This window comes from Crocodylus siamensis, chromosome 2, assembly GCF_052110815.1.
Source record: "Crocodylus siamensis isolate JL-2025a chromosome 2, ASM5211081v1, whole genome shotgun sequence".
In the NCBI taxonomy this organism is placed as follows: Eukaryota; Metazoa; Chordata; order Crocodylia; family Crocodylidae; genus Crocodylus; species Crocodylus siamensis.
The window spans coordinates 217889165-217914304 of NC_143396.1; the positions used below are offsets into that span (position 1 = coordinate 217889165).

Sequence of the window (25140 nt, forward strand, 5' to 3'; positions counted from 1 at the left end):
ACCCACCCAGCACCAAACAGTGGCCAAAGCTGGAGCTGCCAGCCGCCCATGGGCCAGATCCAGTGATTTAGTGGCCACCAACAGGCCAGATCAACATCAAATCTGTTGGCAGGCTGCATCCAGCCTATGGGCCATATTTTGCCCACCCCTGTCTATAAGGTGCAAATCTATTCTGCAATTTCAGTAAAGCAAGTCATATTAAGTATCTGTTTTCCTGCTTCTCCCAGGAAAGTGGTGCCTAGGGCTCCTTAAAGAGGCAGCTTTGAAGGCTAGTGCATGAGAGGGTGGAGGAGCTTTGAGTCCTGGCATCTCCTGCCGAGGCAGTCAGGTGCAGCAGAATTCAGTAGGAGTCAGGGAGTCCACTTACAGGAAGGTTGGGGTGTGGGGGAGGGGATTTGGCGGGATGGAAAGAGCTGTTAGTCCTCAAATCCTGGGGACTTGGTCAAATGCTATCTGTAACATGTTCAAATTAAAGATTATTAGAGACAAACTACAGAAATGTTTGCCATTTTTCAAACAACATTCTTTGTGGCCAGTTGGTCATTTTTGTGTCTGATTGGCCATCTTTACCGTGCAATAATTACTTTGTACATGTTGCATGTCTAAATTTATTGTGCAATTTACCAGGTAATTGTATATACATGTAATGTATGTCAGGGTTTCCAACAGCTTTTGAAATCTTTGTTAGGCAGGCTTGAATGCTGCCAAGTTACTGGGAGTAGCAAGGGAATGCCCCCAAAACAGCTTTACTACATTTCTAGTTTTGGTACATGTGAGTAGGACTGGATTCATGGGGTGTGCAGTACTCCCAACAGCATTAGGGGTGCAGTGTAGATGTACCCTAAACACCATCCAAGTAAGTATGACAATATAATTTCTTTTTCTTTTTTAGTACATTCACTTTGCCTTTGCTTGGAGTGATCAAGTTAATTTATTTGAAAGTGGTTTTGCAAATCTACTGTTTTAGTCAGATGATTTGTAGCAGTTACTAACCTCTGCATTTCAGAGTTGCTTTTCCAGTTGAGATCTCAAGTCAGAGTAAGTGCCTGCCTTAAACAGAGATTGTATAGGTTTCAGTTTTATAAATAGTTTTTGCAACAAGAGCCATGTTTATTTTTAATTAAATTGTGAAGAGTATTAGTCTACTAATTATATAACTCTATGCCGTAGCCATGTCTTCATCATTCTTAGCAATCCCTGCTGCTCTTCAAGCACAATTACAAATGCATATCAGTCCACTTCATTTTAAGTGTCCCATCATTACTAATTCACTTTGTGCTTGCACTAACCATGCCAATTGCAAGGTACACAGTTTGTCTTCCTGTGCATTGCATTTATTGGTTTCTGAGCAAGCCTTGGTTGAGGATTCTGGCCAAAATGTCTGTATGGAATTAAGAAACATGGCTCCACCCATTGTAGAAATCACAAGGAGACTCGTATATTCTTTTCCTGGAGTGTGTTTAAAATTCCTGGAAACTTTAATGGGGAGGAAAGAGTCACCAGCAAGTACTGCATCTAATTTTTCACTCTGGAGAAGAAAAATTAAAATGGCCTACTAACGTCCTTGTTACGTTATATAAGTCTGGCCTCTTACTGCAGTGATATGTACTTGAGGATGCCTAGAGCGCTGCAATGAAATACAAAGCCAGAATGCTGCGGCTCTAAAGGAGGCACTGTATGCATTCTGTTTTTCTCATGTTCAGTTACATAGTTCTTGGAAGGGTAGGAGATCTGCTTTATGGCTCTAACCCACAACACTTTGGCTTCGAGGTGTGTGCAGTGTGTACAAGCCACCACTTGTCAACAACTAGACTGTTATCAGCCCATCAGTTTTTTATTCTTGACTGATTTTTTTTATGACCTCAGGTCAGCTAAACTTGGAAGACAGCTTTGTTCTACTTGCTCTGTTTATGATAATGCAAATAGGATGGAGTGAGAAACTTTAGAAACGCAATTCCTACTCTTATTCAGGACACAAATGAACCCCATGTTCCAGCTGTGCATTTTCCTGAATGTGTTGGTGTGTCTATGTCTACATACACCATAACCTCAGTGCTGCTGAAAGAACCTGCTCCTTCTTGCATATGTCAAATCTGTAAAATGTAGCAATAAAACTGCTCCTGAGGTATCTGTGCCACACCAAAGACAGTACTTCAAGAGCAACCACGAGGGAAACTCCAGAGCAGCTCTGCTGTGACATATCCAGGTGTATGGTATATATGAGTAGGGGCCAGGGCCAAGTTGGAGTGAACTCAGTTCTGCATTAAAGGAAATGATAAAAGCTTGGGCATTCCCAGGAGCCTGATTATTTGGAGCTCTTGTGGTAAGGAGATCTGAGCATTGATATACCAGAGCAAGGGAGAAGGAGCTATGACTACTGGTACTCCCCTTTTGATTGTCATTTTACCTAAAAATCAGTCTTCCCCTTCCTCTGGTCAGGAGTGTTTCAGGGAACTTATGAACATATTAAAATGCATAGTTTGCTGTACCGTAAGGTTACCACAGCAACTGACCAATATAGTACGGGATGGATTTCTGCATCTTTCAAGCAATCAGAAGCTCAGCAAACCACTGAGGCATTTACTTCAACCCAAAAAGGCCTGACTGAATTGTTGGAAGCTGAGAGGAAGGAGAATGGAGACGAAAGCCAAGGAGTCAATGCCTATAAAAATAAAATCTGTTCAGGCTAAAGAAATAATGGAAGATTCTCTATACTTGTAGTCAAGTGCTGAAAGCTAGGAAGTGTAGATAACATTGCTATACCCAGGAGTAGATAAAACAATGGCATATGTAACTCTTTATTTTCTGTAACAACCAATTACCTCCTGATGTAACGCCATGACTTATGTCTGGGATGAATTTGCTCCATGCTTGAAAGCCAGCATTATCAAATGGGGATGTCCTAAATTAGGAACGTAGGTCAAGGTAACCAGAACACTTCTTTCATGCAAAGAAGTGTTTTTAAATAAAAAGTGTAACCCATGAGCCAAAAATGACTGAAACCTTATTGGGTCTAGGGTTGATATCAGCATGATTTGGTGGATGGAGTACTATATTTGCCTTCCCTCTCCGCCTTAATGTCTTTATCTGTAAAATGGGAATCCTTATCTTTCCTTTCTAATGGGGCTTTGAACTCTGCATGTAAAGTGTTATGCAAGGGCCCGATTTTATTATTTTTATTTACTAACTTTGCTCAGAGTTAGGAAGCCCTTGATGAGAAGTGCTAACTTAAATGATTTGTTCATGTTTTCATAGCGGCGCACGTGTGTCGGGGTGTATTATCATACAAATATAAAGCATAAGTGCTAACTATTACTATTTATATTTCAGAACTGTTGTTGTTTATTACAGAAGTTTAAGGGGCAGATTCAACACCTGAATTCCCATTCATTTCAACTAAAGTTTAAACTCCTAAATACTTTTTTGGGGTCTGGCCCCAAGCATTTCAATCCAGCCTGCTCTCTCCTTTTCCCCGGTTCCTAACAGTTTCATTTCAGTAATGGTGCACTTGTGGATAGAGGGTCTGGGTCAGGGTACTATGTGGCCACTTTTTCATGGGAAGTAGGCTTGTTTAAAAGTAGAAAGCTATGTGTCATGAGGAGTCCAGACCTGTTGAGGGGTTGCCCAGAGTGTTGTACATAGGAAGGAAACTCTAAGGGTAGTTTCATCAACACCTTGGTTTCACTGAAATCATCCAGTGCTTGATTAATATTTTAGAAAGTCTGCTGAGTTAATGTTTAGAGGTGTCAGTGTGTTCCTAGGAGCCTTACAGTCATCTGTGCAGAGCAGTTAAATCCATTAGACTGTGTAGTGAGTTTGCGTGCTTTGGTATTACATGCTAAAGCAGTTGTCCCTGGTAAATGGGCCCATGTTACAGTGACATTAGCATTTTAATGCAACTAAAGAGGGGCTAGATTGACTGTAATTTAGTATCTAGTTTCATGGCCTTGTGTAGTCCTTTCAGTGCTGCTCCATAGGGGCCGATTATAGTTACACAGTGCACTTTGGAATCTAATTGGATTTACACGCAGTAATGTTGTCATGTCACAGTGATGACTCTGCTATATAAGCACTATAAAATTCCAGTGCAATTAGTTATTTATACAGCAGCTCCCATTACAGGATAATGCATGTGGTCGATGGCCCGTGCAGAGCTCCAAGTCCATCAGAATGCCATGTGCTTTACCTTTCTCTGAAACCTTCCAGTCTGGCACTGTTACGGAGGGGTTAAGGTTACTCTGGGCCCAGTTCCATCAAAACATGTCCCCCCTTCTCCACTACAAAAATACTGACCCCTTACAAATCAGCAGGCACAGTTTGTCAGCTGCTGCTTATTCCTTGAAGGAGAGGGTAGACTTTGTGCATCTCAGTTTCCATGCATGCCTCCATCTGACAGGAGCTAATGGTACTGATGAACTGCAACAACAAGGATGCCCTAGGACCATGGGATCCAAGACCCAAACCACTAGCTTCTACTCTGCTCTAGAAAGTGTGCAGGAAGGTCTGGATTTATACACAAAATAGAAGTCCTTTCTCCATTCTTGTTGCCTTGACAACTTTTTTGTGTTTCACACACTACACATTCCTCAGAGCAGCCAGTCACACCCCTTGACCTCTCTCTTTGTTTTGCTTCTTTTACTAAGGTGCATAAAAGTAGAAAGGCTTGTGAATTTAGCCATATTTTCTTAATCAAAGACGTCTTCAGGGAGATGGTCCCAAAGCATAAAGATTAGTAAACAGCTCAAACATGATGCTGCAATCTGAGGGACAGCATGACATGATAGGACAGTATGTCAAATGTGTACGTACTCACCAAGCTGAAGCAGATGTGGCCTTGGGATCAGATCAGCTGTGCCAAGCAAGAAAACTTGGCTTCAGCCATAACTGGCATCTCCTGCATTCCCACAGAGACTGTAATTAAAGACATCAGCCTGTTCGAGTCAAAATTAGACATAGTGGTTTTGCACTTTCTGTAATTCTCCGTAATGACAAAATCATAGCTATTAGCTAAAAGAGTCTTCATGCCCTTCCAGACCATGGAGGAAAGATGGAGCATAGCTCTTATCTGGCATTTAATACTGCCTGTCATCTCTGCTGACACAACACCTGCTGCTACCTACTGAAACATCTAAGTTCTTCCTCCATGGAGGACTGTAATTCCTTTAAAATATTGTGACTTCAGAGGGAAAAAAATAAGATTTCCCTTCCCACACAAGCCTCTGAGGGCTGTAGATATATAATTATAGTCACATACTGTGAGAAGAGGAATCCTATCAGTCGTATTATTTTCCTAATCACAGGTTTACATAGCATAGTAATGTCTCTAAACCAAAAGTTAAAGCCATCCCCTCTGCCAAACAGCAGCTTACCACTGTACTTTTAGCATCAAGGGTGGAAGGAACAGATTAATAACTCTGTTCAGTTTTGTGCAATGAACAGGGTGTCAGGGTGTCATTTCACAAGACAAAGCATGCTGACTGTGTGCAAGAGGCACTGAGGAACAGAGAGGGGGAGCACTCCAGTTGGGGAGAATAATGCAAAAAAGTATTCATTAGAAGTTTCATGTGAACTTGCTTTGGCCATGTTGGGTTTATTTGTGCTGTGTCCCCTTGCTATCGGGGTGGGACACTCTTTTACTTCCCCCTCACATGTGCCAAACTCAGGAATGGAGCAGCTAGTCTAGGAGCATCCCAAGCCAGTCTTGAGATGTCTATCTCTGGCATGCATGAGTGACAGGTGTGGTGTCCCCAAGCCAGCTTCACCACTGCATTTCTACGTTTGGCATATGAGAGTGGCAGCAAGCATGTGTGTGAGGTGTGCTCATTAGTGACCTTTCTTGGGAGTGCTGGTGACACAGTCCAGGCAAATAAATTGAGTCCCTTTGGTGTCCCCTTTCTGCAAACAATAAGTGCTAGATTTTTCTTCACAGAAATTGTCCCAGGAGGCAAACTCCACAGTTGTGTGCACAAATACTTCTGGAAAACATTTAATCTTTGCTCAGACAGTTATTCATGCTGGAAGTGACTGTACTCTCATTCAGTCTAGGAACAGGAATGGCCTGTATGACTCACCTGTCTACTCATAGTTTGAGTTTAGAATCAAGCCACAGAATAAAAATGGTTAAAAGTACTTTGTTTTATTAATTTGTTGAATGGCAGGCGTTATTGGTCTGCAGCCTGAGTATCAGGAGTCTAATTGCATTAGTCGTTGTATAAATAATACATTTTTTTATCTATACCACACCCTTGAATAGAATATGCCACCTAGTTTTTATAGACAACTTGAAGAATGTTTTTTTTTATCTTCTAGAATGGGTAAATAACTGAACCAGCATACCTGTTCTTGGACCATGTGTTGGGTCAGTACTCTGCGCTAGTTTCAGGGCCACATAGGGGGTCTGGCTGCAGCTTGATCCAGCTGGTGTGGGGTCCTGGGCTGAGTCTGGCCATAGTTGGGTCCTACACTGAGTCTAGGGCCACGTGCTGGGTCTAACCCTGTGCATCCTGTCTGGCTCATGCCAGGCCCTGTGCACAAACCTGATCTGCAGCACTGGATCTAAGGGCACATATTGTGTCCAACTCAGTGTACTGGGTCTTGCCATAGCCACACCCTGCATGTTGGCCTGATCTAAGTCTGGGGCATGAGCTGGGTTCAGCTATGGCTTGACTCAGTGTAGGAGTGGTGACTGCTAATTGCCATGGATCCCAGAGATACAGAAATTAATGCTGCCACTGCTCCCCCATTGCCAAATTTTCAGGATCAGTATTTCTTACATATAATGCTCACCCCAGTCTTCCCCAACTGTTTTTTGGTGGGAAAGGTATATGTTTTATGCAAGAAAATATAATTATGGTCTGGGGGAGAGATGAATCAAAGAAGAGGTAAAATAATGGTAAAACAAGCTTGATTTGTTTATTAACCTGCACTCTCAACATATCCCTGCTGGCCAAGAGATAATTGTTAAATATCATTTGAAGTGGAAAGAAGAAGAAGAAATTATGAATTATTGCTCAGTTCTTGTGTCTATCTGTCTGCATACCATTGCTGTTATAGGAATTTTCATTCAAAGATCTCCAAGCCCTTAGCAATAACCAATTCAGCCTCTTTACTCCACTTCAGGGTAGTGTCATTATCCCTGTCACAGGTGGTAAAACTGAGGCACAAAGAGGCACAGATTTGTTCAAATTCACATGACAAGCCATTGGCAGAATCAGAGAGCAAATCCAGGTTTTCCACTGCACCCCTCTACTAACTAGGCTGCATTACAGACAGAGATATTTTTTTCATTTTTTCTTCTGCCGCTTTCATTTTTCCAGCAAATAGACTATAAAGCTACAGCAGATTAAATTCTGCCCAAAAAATCCTGTAAAATATTAAAAGCTCTGTTGTTAGATCCAGTCCTGTTGTGCTGGTAGGTGTATATGCACCATATGGACAGATCATATGCAGGCATTTCAACCACACCAAAGGGTGCCAAACAGATTCTGAGGAATCCGATGCTTCACTGGGTGTTAAAAGCTTTTCATTAGTATTAATGTGCACCAAATTAAGAATGCAGTTAGCCTAAGTATATTAATCAGAATGGTGTGTTTTAATAAATTGTTTATTTAACACGATTGTCAATTTTATTGACTTCTGCAGCAATTTAATATTTTTTTTCTTGTAGGACAAGCTTGGCTAATAAAAGATACATGGGACACACACACCATTAGAGGTCAGAAAAGACACTGAGCTTGAAGCCCCTAGAGCTGCACAGGTGATGTTTTTAAATTACTACTTCTTTTTGTAGCAGAGGCTTTCTCTGTGTTTTCTGTCCTTCCACCGAGAGAAATGCTTCCACACAATCTGCTTTGGCAAGGAGCTTCATAGAAGGCCCCAACAGGTTATGATGTATTCTCTTGCGCGATGGAGCTGTCATAAGGCAAGATTCTCTCAACAGATCCAGCCCCCTTTATACCATTAAGGTGGAATAAAGAGCCTGGAAACTGGCTGTGGATGGATAACAGAGGATTCATTTGTGAACGGGAAACACTCTGGTGGTGCCAGTGTTTTGTGTTCACTCCCTAGGTCTTAAGTCTTCCCCTCCCACTCCTTTGCACCCTATAGAAAAGGGATGTGTCTGGCTTGTTTTGGGGATAGAGAACATGGCGGAGCTATGTTACATTATATCAACCCTCTAGTTGTGTTAGGTTCTGTTTACAACCCACTTAATGTAGAGCTGCCTGGAAGAATTTCTAAGTGGCAAGTGAAATGAGTCTGCCCATGAAAACTGAAATGCTGGCTTGGGAGAGAGCCTGTTCCAGGATGTCTGATACCTTTTAAAAGCTGAACTGCAGGAGAGCATTACATTCCTTTGCCGCTGCTGTTGCTTTTTTGTCTTTACACTACCACACAGTGCCTAGATGCCCTGATCAGGAAACTGTTGTGTTACGTGTTCTGGAAGCTGAGAACTCATGTTCCCCAGTGAGTTTACAGCCTACAGAGAAGTAACAAGTGAATGGGGAGGGACAGAGTGTTAGAATAGATTGTATATCATTCAGGTATATGCATAGACAGTTTTTAAATCTGGCATAAATACATAAAATCAATGTGAGCTACCTTCACCCCCCTATAACCCATCAGTAATAAGCTCATTTTTATAGGGGGTGCAGCAGAAGTGAGTCTTAAGAGGGCTCTGAAGGGAGAGCAGGTGTGACTTTAAGGGTCAGTTCAGGGTGGGTGTTTCATGTGTGAGATATTTTTGTATGAGAAGCTGGCAAAGGGCAATGAGGCAGAAGGCAATATGTAAAGGGATGTGAATGGAGAAGCAGACAGGAATGGAGTCCTGAAGGGCCTCAAGGTGAGCACATGGCACCTGAATTTGTTGCAGCGACACAGGAGGAGCCAGTGGAGGAGTGAACGATGAAGATGATGTAGTCAAAGCAATGCAGAAAAGTGATTTATGTGCTTGCATTTTAAAAGGGCTGGAGGGGACAATCCATAGGTTACAGTAATCAAAACAAGATGAGAAGGCATGGATGAGAGTTCTGACTGGCTGGCAAATCTGAGAGATGTACAGAAAGTAGCAGTGAGAGGATTTAGGTACACCCTGGATATTCAGGGCAAAGGAGAAGGAGCAGTCAAAGCTGAACCCCCAGGCTACAGACTTGAAATAACAGGGAAGATGGTGACAGTGACAGCAAATAGGAGTGTAGAGGGTAATTTTCTAGGAAAAGATAAGGTGGCTTTTGTCCATGCTATGTTTAAAGTGACAGCAAAAACATCCAAGAAGAAATGTCAGGGGGAGAGAGGCTGAGATGTAGGATCGGACAGAGGGAAATAAATTAGGTTTGGAGGAAAGACAAAAAAAAATTGCATTGCATTTGAAACACTGTAATTTGTTCCAAGCTTATTACAACATCTGGGGCATATTTCCTGGCTGCTCTGTTGCTGTTTCAGCTTTACCACCAAAATGAAATTCATAGTAGGAGAAAGAGAAAAAGCAATACAAATGCACAAGTAAAATGCTGTTAACTCTTGAAGCCACATTTTGAACAAATACAAAGATGTCATGCAAATGGAAGAGCTAGAGACTGGACAAAATAAAGTGTTCCTTAGCCATTGACTTTTGCAGCTATGTCTACTACTTGCATCAAGGGTCACATAACAATAAGTGTTTCATAGATTTCATAGACATTAGGGCTGGAAGGGACCTCAGAAGATCATTGAGTCCAGCCCCCTGCCCAAAGGGCAGGAAGTCAGCTGGGGTCATAGGACCCCAGCAAGATAAGCATCCAATTTGCTCTTGAAGGTGTTCAATGTAGGTGCTTGAACCACCTCTGATGGCAGGCTGTTCCAGACCTTAGGGGCTCAGACAGTGAAGAACTTCCTTTTGTCCAGCCTGAAATGGTCTCAAAGTAGTTTATGACTGTTCAACCTCGTCACCCCTTGGGGCACTCTGGTGAACACACATTACCCCAGATCCTGGTGGTCACCCCGATAAACTTATAGGTGGCCATCAGATCACCCCTGAGCCTGCACTTTTCCAGGCTAAAGAGTCCCGTGGCTCTCAGCCTGTTGTCATAAGGTCTGTTTTCCTGACCTCTGATCATGCGCGTGGCTCTCCTCTGGACTCTCTCAAGCTTCTCCACATCCTTTTTGAATTGTGGGGCCCAAAACTGGACGCAGTACTCCAGCTGTAGCCTCACGAAGGCAGAGTACATGGTGGGAATGACATCCCGGGATTTGCTTGAGAAGCATCTATGGATGCAAGCCAGCATTTTGGTTGCTTTTACTAGCCTCAGCATCACATTGAAGGCTCATGTCTTCTGGTGCAGATGTTTTTCCTCAAAGTTTGGTGTCATCAGCAAATTTGGCCAGTCCAGTTCTGACTCCAATGTCCACATCATTAATGAAGATGTTGAACAGTATGGGTCCAAGGACAGAGCCTTGGGGGACACCACTGGTCACAGGGCACCATGATGATTGACTTCTATCAATTACCACCCTCTGGGTCCAACCACAGTTCCCCAGCCAGCGGATCATGGTAGACGCAAAGCCACGTTGGCCAGTTTCGCCAAGAGGTGATCATGGGATACCAGATCGAAGGCTTTTTTGATATCAATCTCTTCTCCCTTGCCCAGGTGATAGGTCACTTGGTTGTAGAAGGAAATGAGATTGGTCAAGCAAGACCTACCTGCAACAAACCCATGCTGGCTATCCCTCAGGATGTTGGCATCGACCAGTCCATTAAGGATGGCCTCTTTAATAAATGTTTCTAAAACCTTTCCAGGGATAGAGGTCAGGCTGATGGGCTATAGTTTGCCGGATCCACTTTCCTCCCTTTCTTGAAGCTAGGCACCACATTGGCCTTCTTCCAGTCTTCGGGCACTTCACCAGAGCACCAGGAGTTGTCAAAGATCTGTGCCAGGGGCTGGGTTATGATGCTTACCAGCTCCTTGAGTACCCTGGGGTGTAGATTGTCAGGGCTGGCTGACTTGAAGGTATCCAGCCTCTCAAGGTGTTCCTTCACAAGGTCAGCATTAATGGAGGGCAGAGGATCTCCCTCACCTGGACCTCCCTGTCCCATAGCGGGCATGGGTGTTCCATGGGACTGATGAAAGACTGACACAAAGTACCCATTTATTAGGTTGGCTTTTTCCTGGGTGTCAGTTGTCCCACCTGGTTTAGCAGAGGTCCAATGTTGCCCTTGCTTTTCTTCTGGCTCTGTATGTTCTGTATATATATATATGTGCATATGTATATGTACATCTGAATGTTTACTGAATTAAGGGAATGAGACTTTTCTAAAGCGTACAGTAAAACACATGATGAGGATCTCATTTGGATGACTGTGCACATAATCATGGTTTTATGTGTATGGTTACTGAAAGTCTTTTCTACTCAAAAGCTCAGCTTCAGTCAATATCTGGTAGTTAACATGAAAAAGACAGCAGTCACCACGTGGCATGATTTGACACCTTCCAGTTATTTTCTAATGAAAGTACAGCCCAGTACTGCAGAAATCACAACGTTGTAACCTTGGATAAAAATGGATGGTTGTACACACTGACATGTTTGGGCACCTTATAATGTGACTAGCCAGTCCATATTTTCCAGAACAGCTCCAAATTTCAGGGTTGTGTCCTAGAATCCCTAAGGACTCTCTACAATGGTCCTTTTGTTCTATTTTGGTCTAAGGTCAGTGTCAAACATTTTTCTGCTCAGGACTGACCTTAGGACAGTTCAGACTTGCAATTGCAAGTGTCCCCTTTGCATTAGCAGCCGTGAAACTAGCTAGCAGCTCTTGGACTAGGTACAGATATTCAAAAAGTCCAAGGCAGAATCAATCTAAAAGTCTGAGGTAGAATCGTATTTTATCTTGATAGCGAACAGAATACACATTCACCCTTTTTTGGGGGGAAGGGAATCTTAGACTGGGTTCCACCACTTTTAAACTGTCTACATGTGCAAAACTTATTTTCTCTTATGGGTATAGACTGGTTTCCGATCACTTTTACTGGTAAGAATGTAATGCCTGTACCTGGCCTTGATTTCAAAGCTTTTCTTGGTAATATTGTGTAAGAAAGAGTAAGAACCCCTGTCTGGGTTCCCCAAGTGGTAAACCCACCCCTGGTTGTGCTGTGTCTCCTGAGAGGAGGCAGCACAGCAGTGCCTGCCTGCCACTGAGAATGCAGCTACTTGTGTGGCTCTCAACCAGGGAGCTGTGGCACTCTGGGGTGCCTTGAGGTCCTTTCAAGGGAGCCATAGGGTGCCACACGGTGTTAGCACTGTTAGCTGGGCAAACATGCACAAGATAAAGCCAGAGCTATCAAATATGGATCCATGGTTTTAAAAACATTCTGACCTGTTATGGTCTTTCTGAGTTCCCTGAATCAGAAGAATTACTTTAGTATTTTTCTGTAGTAAAAAAATGACTGAAAATTATGATCTGGCATTTTCCAGGGCTGCCTTTTGTCTAGTGTGGGGTACCTTGAATCAGAAAAGACTATGAACCCCTGAGCAATCCTGTTTCTCGATTTGAGAGGCTGCTGCCACCTCCTGAACCAGAAGCAATATAGTCACGTTCACACAACACGGTATCCAGACCAGCAAATTATCACCGCCTCTCAGTATCGCATGAATGAGGCTAAATTAATTTGCTTTGCTGAGAGGCAGGGCTAATTAGCTTGGCCGTGGTCACATGACTGCAGCTACGCTCTTTCTGGTTCGGTGGGTAGCTGTGGAAAATGCTGCATTGTGATGGCTAAACTAACCAGAACCAGAAGTGGTGTGAACGGCTTTCGGTTCTAGAGATCTGTGGAGTACCTAGGACTCCGTCCTGGGTTTTGCTCCATGAAAGCTTTAACCAGACTGTCATAAATACAGCTTTAATGGCTGATAAAGCCAGATTCATTACTGACTTGTATCTAATGAATGTATTCTAGTGAACGTGGTGTGGTGTTTTTAATGGTGAGCTGTATTTGTATCTGTTTCCAAATTTTGTCCTTCTATTACAGAGTTTTAAAAGGTCTCATTGTGTTACAGTTCTAGGGTCCCTGTAACCTGATTGTTTTTCGGATGCCAACCTTAACCCAGAGCTGACACATTTTCAAATCCATTTGATGGGTTGGGGGTGCTGAATGATTGCTTTGATCTGTTCTGACAGATAGTCTCTGATGTACTCTATTCTTGACTGCACCATCAGAGACCTTGCACTATTGCCTCTGACTCACATACATCTGAACATTACGAGTTGAAAGACTCTTTACATTTTTAAATCATGCAGTTTTTGTTCCCATCTTGCAGTGATGCAGAGTTGGCTTAGTTTTGCTTCTAATTTTGTGTTCTACAAAGTGTGGTAGATCTGAGAACTTCCAGAAGTTAGTTTAGAGCCCAGAGTTGGCACCACCTCTTAGGGGCCTTGCTGTCCTAGGGAAAATGAAAAATATATACCTATCAGAGCTCAGTCACTGAACATTTTTGCTTCTCTAGGCAACCCCAAATCTGATCTCATAGTGCAGCCAGCCTTCACAGTGATGTATTCAAATCTTGAGAACTCGTCAGATGAATTCAGCCAGGTGTGTTCATAGCAAGAAAATGTTTTTAATGGACATACAGGGTGGGTGTAGGTTATAGACGTTTTAGTTTAGGTTTCAAAAGGAAATTATGCCAGATCCTCAATTGGTGTACGTTGTGATCACTCCAATGAAGTCCAGTCTTCAGAAGTAGCAGATACATGTAGATGAGAAATGTGAGCCCAGGAGTTGTAGTAGCTAATCCAAGTGTACATAGTAGATTGTTGTTAGAACTGAAACAGGAAGCCTTGGCTCCTGTTTCTATTTTTTGGTGGGCAGCCCATATTCATCTTGTGGATGCCCATATTTATCTTGTGGATGCTTCTGTGGCACTGACGTGGGCAAAGCAAAGGAATATGGTATGGCTAGGCTTAGTTGCCCTTATCTCCCTTTTTTCTCCCCTTAAGATCATTGTGCTACAGATACATCTGGTTAAGCATCCAAACTTGCAGGCTATTACAGAATTCTCTGATGGCCTTCAGGATGTGGATGATGTGGGGATGTGCCACCATAACTTGTGCCATGGCTTTGTTCTGACCTGTCTTTTAAGGCATCACTTATTCTGGGGGCTGCTGAAGGAATAATATCTTGTAATTGGGTACTACATCCCTCTTATATGGCCCTTGGCACTCAAATCAGGACCATGTGATTTAAGGGATGTGGAAGTTCACCTTCCCTCCTAAGAATATAAGAATTTCCTTAGCTTCCATCCTTCCTACACGTCACTATGAACTGTTTCCACCCTGGTGTCCCCTCAAGAGTCTTGAACCTCCTCTCTGAGACCTCCAGTGTTGATGCATAGAGGGTGCACAGAGGTACACATGCACCCCCTGAGAGTGTCAGTGCTCCCCCCTGGCTGGCTGTGCTCACTGCTTAGGCGATGGGCTGGGGGCAGGCAGGAGCACCGGTGCCCCCCTGCAAGCGCTGGTCAGGGAGTGGAGCACTGTGGCACTCCCAGAAGTAGCCGCAGCAATCGGCCGTCTCGCCATCAGCTGCAGGAGGGCCCTCCCCCAGTTGGTAGGATTGGCTATCCCCCCCCCCCTTGTTGCTGACTGGTCGCTGCGGGGCCACGTTCCCCTTCCCCCCCAACTAAGGTGGCACCAGTCACCCATGGAGTGGGGATCAAATGATCCCCCAAGACAGATATGTCTGTCCCCTCCTGTCGCATACTCTGGGTGTAGGGAACACTATAAAATTGGCTCGCCTGGTCTTCTAAGGATCTCCTTAGGGGAAAGGAATATCCCAGGCATTGCAGAGCCATTATAGTGGCATTCTGCCACCCTGCTCTCAACATAGGAAAAAAAATACTGAATGTGCACCTGCATGTGTTTCTCAGGCATGAACATTTGCCCACGTGAACACCTCTCCAATTCAGAAGTTCTGGTTCTGCGCCTACAGAGAGGAAGGGACTGATTTAATTTTCAAATGAGTCAAAGGCTGCACAGCAAACAAAAACACTGTGTGAATGCTGCTGTTTACCTGCGGCAGCTCCTTGCTGGGAGAGCTGTCTGCCAAGGGTTTCTCGGAGCAGCTTTGCTAAAGCAGATCAGTTACCATGGTCACAGAAGGAAGGACCATGGCAAAGCTGTACAGCAGCACCAAGTTTTGTGGATTAGTAAAAACAATGAGGGAGTGAAAGGGAAGGATTTATTGCCAGGCCTGTGAAAAATGTTCCTCAAAACCTTGAATAATTTGCAACTTCTTTCTTTCAGCAGGATCAATGTATTTTTCTAACTCAGCATGTAATTGGATGCAGCTTTATTTGGGGAAGAGGAGGGGTAAAGAGCATACGGGCTTCATTCCAGCCAGGAGCGTTCTCCGGGGAGCAAAGCAAAATTGTATGCACGCCTGTGTGTATATTCACCTGTGCGAGCTGCAGAAACTTAAACAGCTTTGGCCTCAGTAGGAGTTTGGTTATTGTTATTGTTCTGTGGTATTGATGTGATGGCTGAGGTCTCTTCCTATGAGGATACACAGTCACTTATTAGACGGGGCAGAGCCTGGTCTCTCTTTTTCTAAAATCGCTTACATCAAAAGAGCTCTGACAGATGTTTCCTTGGTGCTTTCAGTGTCATAAATGCTGATCTAAGGAGCTCAGGTATCAAGGTTGTAGCTGCATTGGTCTAGAGCAGTGGTTGTCAACCGGGGGTACACGTACCCCTAGGGGTACTTAAAAAGGTTGTAAGGGGTACAGATGGGAGGGACACTAGTGGAGGCCCAGGGGCCATGTGCCCCTCCCCCGATACATGCGTGGAGTGGAGGCTGCTGTGCTCCCCCTGCTGCTGTGTGCTGGGCTTTGCACACTGCTGCAGCTGCCCTGGGAATGATGCAACACCATGTGCCTGCAGCCGCCGGGCTGCGCCATGCCCCCTGCCCACCCAGCAGCAGGATGCATGTGGAGTCACACCAGAGCAGCTGCAGCGGTGTACAAAGCCCAGCTTGCAGCAGCAGCCACCTCCACCCCATGCATAGATCGGAGGGCACATTCACCCCCGGGCCTCTGCTGGGGTATGCACACTAGCAGGAGCCCACTCCACCCCTGGACAAGCTGCCCGGGCTCTGATTGTCCCACGACCCAGCCTGGCTGGGGCCCCATTCACCCCAGCCCCTGCTCCTGTCTGTGCCCCACTCCCTCCCTCCCTCACTGTGGGGGCCTATATCTGACCCCCCCCCACCCCCCCACTGCTGCGGGGGTGTCCACATGCATGCACATGTGTGCTTATGCCCCTACATCATTTTAATGTAAAGGGTTATATGAGATGAAACTTTAAGACAGAAGGGGTACACTTGTTACAAAAGCTTGAAAACCCCTGGTCTAGAGGCAAAAGGAATCAGAAGTCATGGTAGAGGTGATACCTTTTATTAGACCAACTAGATTTTTGCAAAAAAAATTGCTATTTGCAAGCTGTCGGGCATAAAAACCCTTCAGGCATAAGAAAAAAGATTGTAAAAGTTCTCCTAGGTAGAAATGAAAGTTCATATTTCATAGGAGAGTTGAAGGTGTGGTAAAATCTCCTGTTTGAAAGATTCATTCATTTTATGCAGGTTAGGCTCAGAGAAAAGTTGGAATAGTCTGTTTACCTCGAAGTTGTTTGATGGGAAGCAGGATGTAGAGTTATGTTTCCTTCTGGTTGTGATGTTTCATAGTTCACAGAAGAGTAAAAAGATGGAATGCTTTTCTGGGCAGGAATTTCTTATGTGGTGAGGGCTCTGTGATAATGCAAATTATCTCAAACAAAGGCAGGAGCAGGGTCTCAGGTCTAAGAATTCAATCTAAGGGGCTTGCCATCTAATTCAGCCATGTTAAGTCACTGAGCCAATTCAGGTTCCTTTACATTTTCTCTCGGGGACAAATCCTGGCATGGTTTATCCAGGGTCTCTGCCTACAGCAGCTCTAAGGCACCAAGATTTTAGTGATGCTGTATACGTTTATTTTAGCTGAAGATTTATCCCACAGCCACCCACCCACATCTGCTCTCAGGGTCTAAAACCTACCCTGAACCTATCCCTGTCCTTGTTGCTCCTCCTCTGTGGGAGAAGCCTAATACAGACTGGGCTCCACAGTATTCAGCCATTGAAAACCCTTTGACATGGCACCAGATCCCATCTACTCCACCTGACTGCACTCCTTACAGTGCAGTGGAGCTATGGTACTGCACTCCTGCCCACGGCTGTCGCAGGATTTGCCCAGTAGTACATGATTCTTACTTTGGGTAGTCACATCTGCCCAGTGCCCCTTGTATCAGTGGGGGGAAAAAACTGAAGATTTGTCTGCACAACAATGATTTGGGGTGTCCAGGCTTATGAGCAAAGTGGGTGCTTCAGTCTTCTACAGCTTCACCTTCCACCCTCTATCCTGATCCACACAGGACAAACACAGTGGGAATTAGCAGTGATTATTACCGTCTATTAGCCTATGTTATGTTACTAAGTTCAGGTAAGAAACAAACCCATCAGTGTAGTGAATTCCACATGTCTATGGGGCATATGATGGGACATAGGCCTGTGCCACACTGGAAACAGCAAATGTACTAAGGAAGCATTCGTGTTTTGCAGAAATAATTGAGTCAAACAGCCTGGAGACCATGGAGGGGGATTGTCTGAGCTGCATGAAGTATCTGATGTTTCTTTTCAATTTCTTCATATTTGTAAGTATTTGGAACCCTCTCGTTCTCTCTCTTTTGTTCTCTATCAGTCTCCTGCTCCCTCGCACTCCCACTTGATGCACTGACAGGCCCTGATATGCTCTGGTAAAGTTCCCATGATGCAGAGGATCCCTTCAGCTTCATCACTACAGTGACTGAATGTGCCCAGCGCCTTTGGTCCAAAGGTGCTGAAGCATTCAACAAGGCAGCGTGGTGCTTGCTGTCATTCTGAGTGATGTTTCCTTCAGCAAACGAAGCCTGCAGAGCAGGTTACTACTGTGGGAAGCGAAAGAGGCCAGCCTTGTATTGTTTAAGAAGCAAGTTTCTACTCTTGTCTCCCCTGTTATGATATGTCTAATAAATGTGGCTCTTCTCTGCAGGATCAGTTTGACGGGGTCTTTTGAAAGGTGGGGCAGGGTGGGGCAGGTGAAACCACAGGCTGTTGTTTCCCCCATAGGAGCAGCACAGGGGCTATAGGGGGAAGATTCCTTTACCTCCCTCAACTGGACTGTCTCGAGCAGCTCTAGTGACTCAGGCAGCACACAGGGCTGAGGACATGGTCTTACAGCATTAGGGAAGGAATAAACAGTTGGAACAGGTGAAGAGTTAAGAAACAAAACATGGCTTTTGTTATAAATGTTCCTAATAATAAAAAAACAAGGGGAGAAAGCTGTTGGAACTGCACAATTAGTGAACAGAGTTGCCTGCTTTGCAGAGAGCATTTGCCATGAAGCAGCAAGTGCAGACCAAAGGGACTTCTTGGATCAGAATCATCTGACAAATCCCCTTTGACATCAGGTTTTTTTAACTCTTTCATCTCCTGTTCTCTCCTCCTTTGTGGTAGCTGGGAGGAGCCTGCCTTCTAGGAGTTGGGATCTGGGTTATTGTGGATCCAACAGGATTTCGAGAGATCGTGGCTGCCAACCCTCTGCTCTTCACGGGAGCATACATCATGCTAGCAATGGGAGCGATGCTCTTCCTGCTGGGCTTTCTTGGCTGCTGTGGGGCCATCCGTGAGAACAAGTGCCTCCTGCTCTTTGTAAGTATTGTTGCATTTTGTCTTGGACTTTGGTTCCTTCTAAGTACATGAGTGATTGTGTAGTGCCAGGAAGGGTGACTGTGTAACATTTTATACAGATGACTCTTTTTTTCTTCTTAAAGCACTATCTTATACAGTAAAACAGGCAGATAGATGGTGGAGACAAAAATTAGATCTTCTCAAGGCACCAACCACTAGTTCTTGAGCTAGAAGAGAATTTTTATCAGCTTTCAGCAGTATGGGGCTCATGATACACATTTGAACAATGATGATTTCCATCCATCAGAAAGCAGTTGTATCTATACATGGACATGTAAGCTTATACAAGTCCAACTGTTACAGCATATAAACACATGCAGCTGGATGATTGGTGGTACTGGTGGTGATAATGATGATTACTGTCTAGCCCTTTTAAGTTAGGATTCTGATATTTTTCTTACTTGGGACTTGGAGATAAAAAAGCAGAAATAGGGGAAGGTTTCAGGGAAATCAGGAACTGAGTTGTAATCTGTTTCCACTGAATATTAAATTCAGTAAAAAAAATCTATCTTGCAAAAATAGGTAGAACTTGAAAAATAGCTTTGGCTGAAAAAAGTTGGAAATATTTTGGGAAAAGATCTAAATGCTTCATTTTGCTTAAACTGTTTTAACTTTTCACCCTAAAACATTCTCATTTTGAAATTGGCCTAATATTTTAAGGACAGGGCATAAAAAGGAGGATTGAGTAGCCTGAAAGCAAAAGATTTCATTTAATGCTAAGAGAAACTTTCCAGATTGACCAAAAATAAATATATTTTCAGTTGGGCCAGCAAACTGAAAAAAAAATTACTTATCCCCCCTGTTCTGCTTATGAAAAAATTTCTGAGTGGGACATCGCAAAGAGAACAAGTAAAACAGAGTATTTGTATATCAGATCCCCACCCCCATTGGTATAAATGCCCCTCTCGGCAATTGCATGGTGACCTTCCCATTCCATCTGTAGATGGGTGGTCACTTCAATATACATTCTTCTCAGCTCCTAAGATGTACCATATTTATTAGTTTTATTGACCAGTTTTTCCTTGAATTACAGGGTTACACCTAAATCCTATGAGAGCATCATGTACTATTTATCAAGCCCTAACCACTAAAATAACCATTTTTGATCTTTGTGACTAGATCTGATCCTGCAGGGTTTCCAGCCATTATCTGTTACAGGAAATCATTCCCAATTACGTGACTGAACACAGAGCTCAGTTATTTGTTTCTTGTTTTTATCAAGTGTGACCTTCTGTTTCTCCCTCAGAGTTCGCTGCGTGTTTTTCTAAATCTCGATCTTTCAGTGTGCTTTGTAATTGTATCTTGCATACAGAGCCCTGCAGAAGCAAGAGCAGTGGCTGCTTCACAGTGAAACATAGATGCTTGTCTCTAACAGGGAACATGAACCTTCAGCTGTCCGAAAGAGAATTTGACAATATCCCTGGAGATCTGGCAGGCTTCACTGAACTGAATTCTCCTTTCCTTTCCTTACCCATCTGAATTCAGTGTGTTATAACATCTCCTTTGATGCTATGACATATGCTACCCTGCTGGGGGTATGCATTGATCCTCCCTTGACTCATCACAGGACACTTCACAAGTAAACGTGATGTAATCCAGTGGAGAACCAAGCTCAATAAGTTCTAGTAAAGTTTAGAAGTCCAAAGTCACATACATATAAAGAGTAGTCTGTAGACATGTATTCACATAGTTTCATAGTTTGTAGGGTCGGAAGGGACCTGAGCAGATCATCTAGTCCGACCCCCTGCCATGGCAGGAAAGAGTACTGGGGTCAAATGACCCCAGCAATATGTTCATCTAACTTCCTCTTAAACACCCCCAGGGTAGGAGCCTGCACCACTTCTCTTGGAAGCTGGTTCCAGACCCTAGCCACCCTGACTGTGAAGTAGCACCTCCTGATATCTAACCTAAATCTACCCTCTGCCAGCTTGTGACCGTTATTCCTGGTCACTCCTGGCGGTGCTCGGGGAAACAGTGACTTCCCCAATGCCTGCTGATCCCCCCTGACTAGTTTATAACAGGCCACAAGATCCCCCCTCAGCCTTCTCTTGTGGAGGCTGAACAGGTTCAGGTCCCTTAGCCTGTCCTTATAGGGCCTACCCTGTTGTCTCCTGATCATACAAGTGGCCCTCCTCTGGACCCTCTCCATGTGAACAGTGAACAGTAAAAGTATTTCTCATTCAGGACTCTGCAGACTGCATGCAGATGTGTGTGCTAGACAGGTAGGTTGGATTCCGGAAAGTTCTGAGCTGCGTTCAGTCCTTACGTTACTCCACATAACCTCATGGCTGAATATTGCCCTTTATAAGCACATCCACACACGCACTCCTGTGCATTTCCCTGGGGTTCGTGGTCATTTAGGAAAATTTCGGCAGCAAAATGAGCTTGGTAAGAACATGGCAACCCATACTTAATGGCATGGCAAGGAAACAGAGGTGTGTGTGTCTGAGTTGATGTCTGTGTGGAAACACGTGTGCTGTGTTGCAAGCCACACTAACTAAACGTATAGGCTAGGGACAGCCATTACACATATGCTGGTTTAAGTGATCAGAAACTGGTTTAAACAGAACAGATGTTCAGTGCACATAAACCAGTTTCAAAATGGCTGAAACCAGTTTGAGATAAACCTGGTTGAATGTAGTATCGAACTTAAATGATTTGGCTCAAACCAGTTTATGCAATAAGTGTCCCAGACCCCTTGCTGGTTTAAGATAAACCGGGCACCCCCAGCATCCCAGCATGCTCTGTGGGCTGGGTGGGGCTCTCTGCTCCATGGCAGAGCTGGCCCCTCCTTTCTGCTCCCTGGTTGGAGCTCTGGTAGAGACTGCAGACACAGCAGGGTCTACGTGGCTTCCTCCTGTCCTACCCCTGCCTCGCCAAGCAGGGATCCCTCCTTCCCATATCCCGCACCACGGACCCCAGCCCCACAGACCCTAGGCACATGGTATGCTAGCTAGTAGGCCTGTGCGAAGCGGGTAGTATTCCCTTCAGGTTTGGATTTGGCTGATTTGGGGGACAGTGATTTGATTCAGTGATTTGAATAAATCGACGCAGCTAAATCTGATTCAGAGATTTGGCCACTTCTGAATCAGCTGAATCTCTGAATCAAACAGGCCCCATCCCCCACCTGCTGTCCCAGCCCTGTCAGTGGCTTCCCTGCCCTGCCCCAGCCTCCCAGCTCTATTAAAAAAAAAAAAAGCCCCGCACTCGCTGGCTGCTGAGAGGCAGAGGGCAGGTGTGGGGGGCAATCCCCACTGCCCTGCAGTGCGTGAGGGGCTCTGTCACAAGCCCCCAGAAGCCTCAACAGCAGCCAGTGAGTGGGGCTTTTTATTTATTTTTTTTTAAAGAGCCGGGAGCTGGGGCCAGGCAGGGTAGCTATCAGTGGGGCTGGGAGAAGCTCAGCGGGGCTAGGGGAGCAGGCAGGGGATGGAGCCTGGTGGGGGTCCCCATGGTCCCCTCCCCCCTTCTCCAGGCCCCTCCCGCCAACCTACTTCCTACTTACAGGTCCAGCTCCGTACAGCAGCGAGCAGGGACTGCCCGAATCGCTGAAGCTTTCCAAATCTTTTCTGAATCTCCTCCAAATCAAGTCAGGCCAGTTCTCCTCTGAATCAGATCAGCACCCAAAGCTTCACATAGCCCTACTAGCTAATGCTGAGAGATGTCTCTGCTTGTGTTTCTCTCAGGTTTCACTGTGACACGGAGACAGCACAGTGACCACCTAAGGCTATTAGGAGCTAATCAACAGGTCAGCCCGTAAGCTGTTTAAGAAGAGTTTGAAGTAATGGAGAGAGCCTATTGTTTTGCTGATGAGGTGATGAGCACTGTTATCAGTCCCCTGCTGGCTTGCTTCCTGTCAGTTTGCTGCAGAAAGCATAAAGAAGCAGAGAGGGAGATTGAAAAGCTCCGTATCATCAACAGATGCATGCACTGCACACACCCCACCTTGTCTCAGAGTGCTGGCAGGGGCCTGACAACACTCCCACCCCTTGATCAGCCAGTGGGGAAAAGCCTGGCACCATGCAGGCAGACCTCCCTAATCAGAGAGTCCTGTGGGGGCCTAGCCATGCCCGCCTCAGCTCTGCATTGTGGAAGGAAAGGAGGGCTGCTCTAGCACCCCCTACCTTCTAGCCTGAGCCACTGCAGGCATGTACCTGAATTTCCTCAGTCCAGAGAGAATGTTTGTCCAGTTACAAACCTTTTCAGCCTAGCCAGGTTAAACTAACCTGCAAAGATTGAATCAATTCAAGCTCAGGCTTTTTGAATATCTGTTCCTAGCCATAAGGTTCAAAGGGACCAAAGGGGCAGAAGTTTGAAGGGAGTTACATTTCATGGGATACAAGGGCAAAAAACATGTGTCTATCCCAGTAAGGCTCCAGATTCCCTACAGGGACTAGGAAAGTATCATTTCAAAGGCAGTAGGATGGAGGGAAGAATACTTGGTAACACCAAGTCCGCTTACAAATTTGTTAAAAAATTGATGAAGTAGAGTTGCTTGCATAAGATTTCAGAGTGCTACATAATGCATGTCTGAATCTGTTAGCTCCATTATAAACACAAGGCAGAAGGACAGAAGATGTTCTGGATTCTGACTTCAGTGCTTTCTGGGATTTGTGGGTTTTTTGACATTCTTCTATTTTGTTAAGACACTTCACTGCTGAATTTGACCTATTGAACAAGGCTACCAAATGTTTGCAGCCACATCCAGCCATCTGATTATTTGGATTCTCAGCTTGCTCAGGTCTTCTGCACATTAGAAAGTAACTTTGCTGTACAATAGCCTAAAGCTCTTTTAACAACTTCTGCAATAACAACAACAAAAAGGAGGGGGGGAGGTGCAGCACAAGTGCATGAAACAGTTGTTCATAATTTTATGCATATAACTAAATTTTGCCTGGTGAACCAAAATCAGGTGCAACTCCTATTAACTTTGGCTGGGTGGATTTGACACAGCAACACATGTGATCTAGATTTTCCATTCATGATGGGAAAATGTGGCAAAACCCAGATTTTCTCATTTTAAGGATAAAAATACAGATTTTTCCTTTAAAGGACAAAAACACAGGAAACCACAGCTCCCCTTGCAGGGTGGCAGAGTTCCATCCTGCAAGGGGCTGTGGGGAGTGGGAGAAGGGTGCTTAGCAGGGGGTACCATGTGCGTGCACACATGTCCACATGCACATGGCCACCAGGCAGCCTGGGGAGCAGCTCCCACAGGTAAGTTGGGTGGGGGGGAGTTAAGAGAAGGACTAAGACCCCCATAGTGAGGGAGGGATGGAATTGGGCAGGGATGGGGATGGGGATGGGGATAGGGATGGGGATGGGGCTGCTGCCCAGCCCGGGTGGTGCATGAGGCGGGCAGTGGGATGGGGCCATGGGTGGCTCATCCAGGGGGTGGCTTGCACCCTGCCACTGTGCACACACCTGGGAGAGGCATGAGGGGCACATGCCCCCAAATTTGTGCATGGGGTGGGTGTGGGCTGGCCACTGGTTTCTGGGTCCCTGCCCAGATGCCCTCCCCCGGGGCCTCTGTGGCCCAGCAGCCAAAACCCAGTGTAGCAGGACAGAGTGATGTGAGGAAGCGTGGTGCCACCACTGCAAGCCCCACACCACCCTGGCAAAGTTCTTCATGCTTGCCTGGCAGTAGTTGCGGGGGGCGGCACTGAGTTTTTACAGCTAGGGGCACAACTCTGTGCTGTCCCCCTGCTGCTGCTGGGCAGGCAGGGGGTGCTTTGCTATGGCAGTGCGGGGCTTGCAGCAGCAGCATCAAGCTTCCCTGCCTCGCTCTGATCTGCTGCACCATGTCCCGCCCACTAGGCCATGGAGGTCCCCTGGGGAGGGCAGCTGGGCAGGGAAGGTCAGCAGCTGGGTGGGGAGCCCTGAGCCTGCAGCAAGCCTGCATCTGCTCCCCTCCACCTGCCATGCGCTCCACTCCAGCCAGACTGCCCGTGGGAGTGGGGGTGGGGGAGCTGGGCTCTGCTCCACTGCAGCTGTCACCACCTCCCACATGCAGCAGCTGGGGCTCAGGCACTGCTGCAGGGGGGCAGGAGGCTGAGGACCTGGGTCTCTGCCGTGTAGCCCTGGCAGCTGGAGGCTCCCTCTGTCAGGGCTGAGGAGGGGGGAGTTGTAGATGGGGAGTGAAGGTTACTGCCTGGGCCAGGGGGCTGTGGGTGGCTAGTGAGGGGCACCAGCAGGGATGGGGAGCTGTGGGTCGGAAGTGAGGTGCAATGGTGTGGTCAAGGCACTGACATATCAGGGCTGCTCGGTACCACAAAGCAGTGAAGGGAGACAGCCAGAGCTGGACCCACATCCTGGTGAGTGAAGGGGGCAGTGGGAGCTCTGATTTTCCATGATAAAAAAACTC

At 45.6% G+C, this 25140-nt stretch overlaps 1 protein-coding gene across 7 annotated transcripts in view; it reads left to right on the top strand.

The window, feature by feature from the left end:
- The window catches only part of TSPAN18 (tetraspanin 18), a 207477-nt gene that overhangs the window by 164541 nt on the left and 17796 nt on the right, over positions 1-25140 (top strand). For 6 of the 7 annotated variants that reach the window (XM_090032985.1, XM_090032982.1, XM_090032988.1 and 3 more), the window contains 3 exons: positions 7667-7756; positions 17613-17704; positions 18546-18740. In XM_090032985.1, the coding sequence (XP_089889111.1) occupies positions 17642-17704; positions 18546-18740 (258 nt within the window). In that variant the 5' untranslated portion in view covers positions 7667-7756; positions 17613-17641. The remainder of the gene's footprint in view (positions 1-7666; positions 7757-17612; positions 17705-18545; positions 18741-25140) is intronic. The other variant, XM_090032987.1, reaches the window with a different exon arrangement.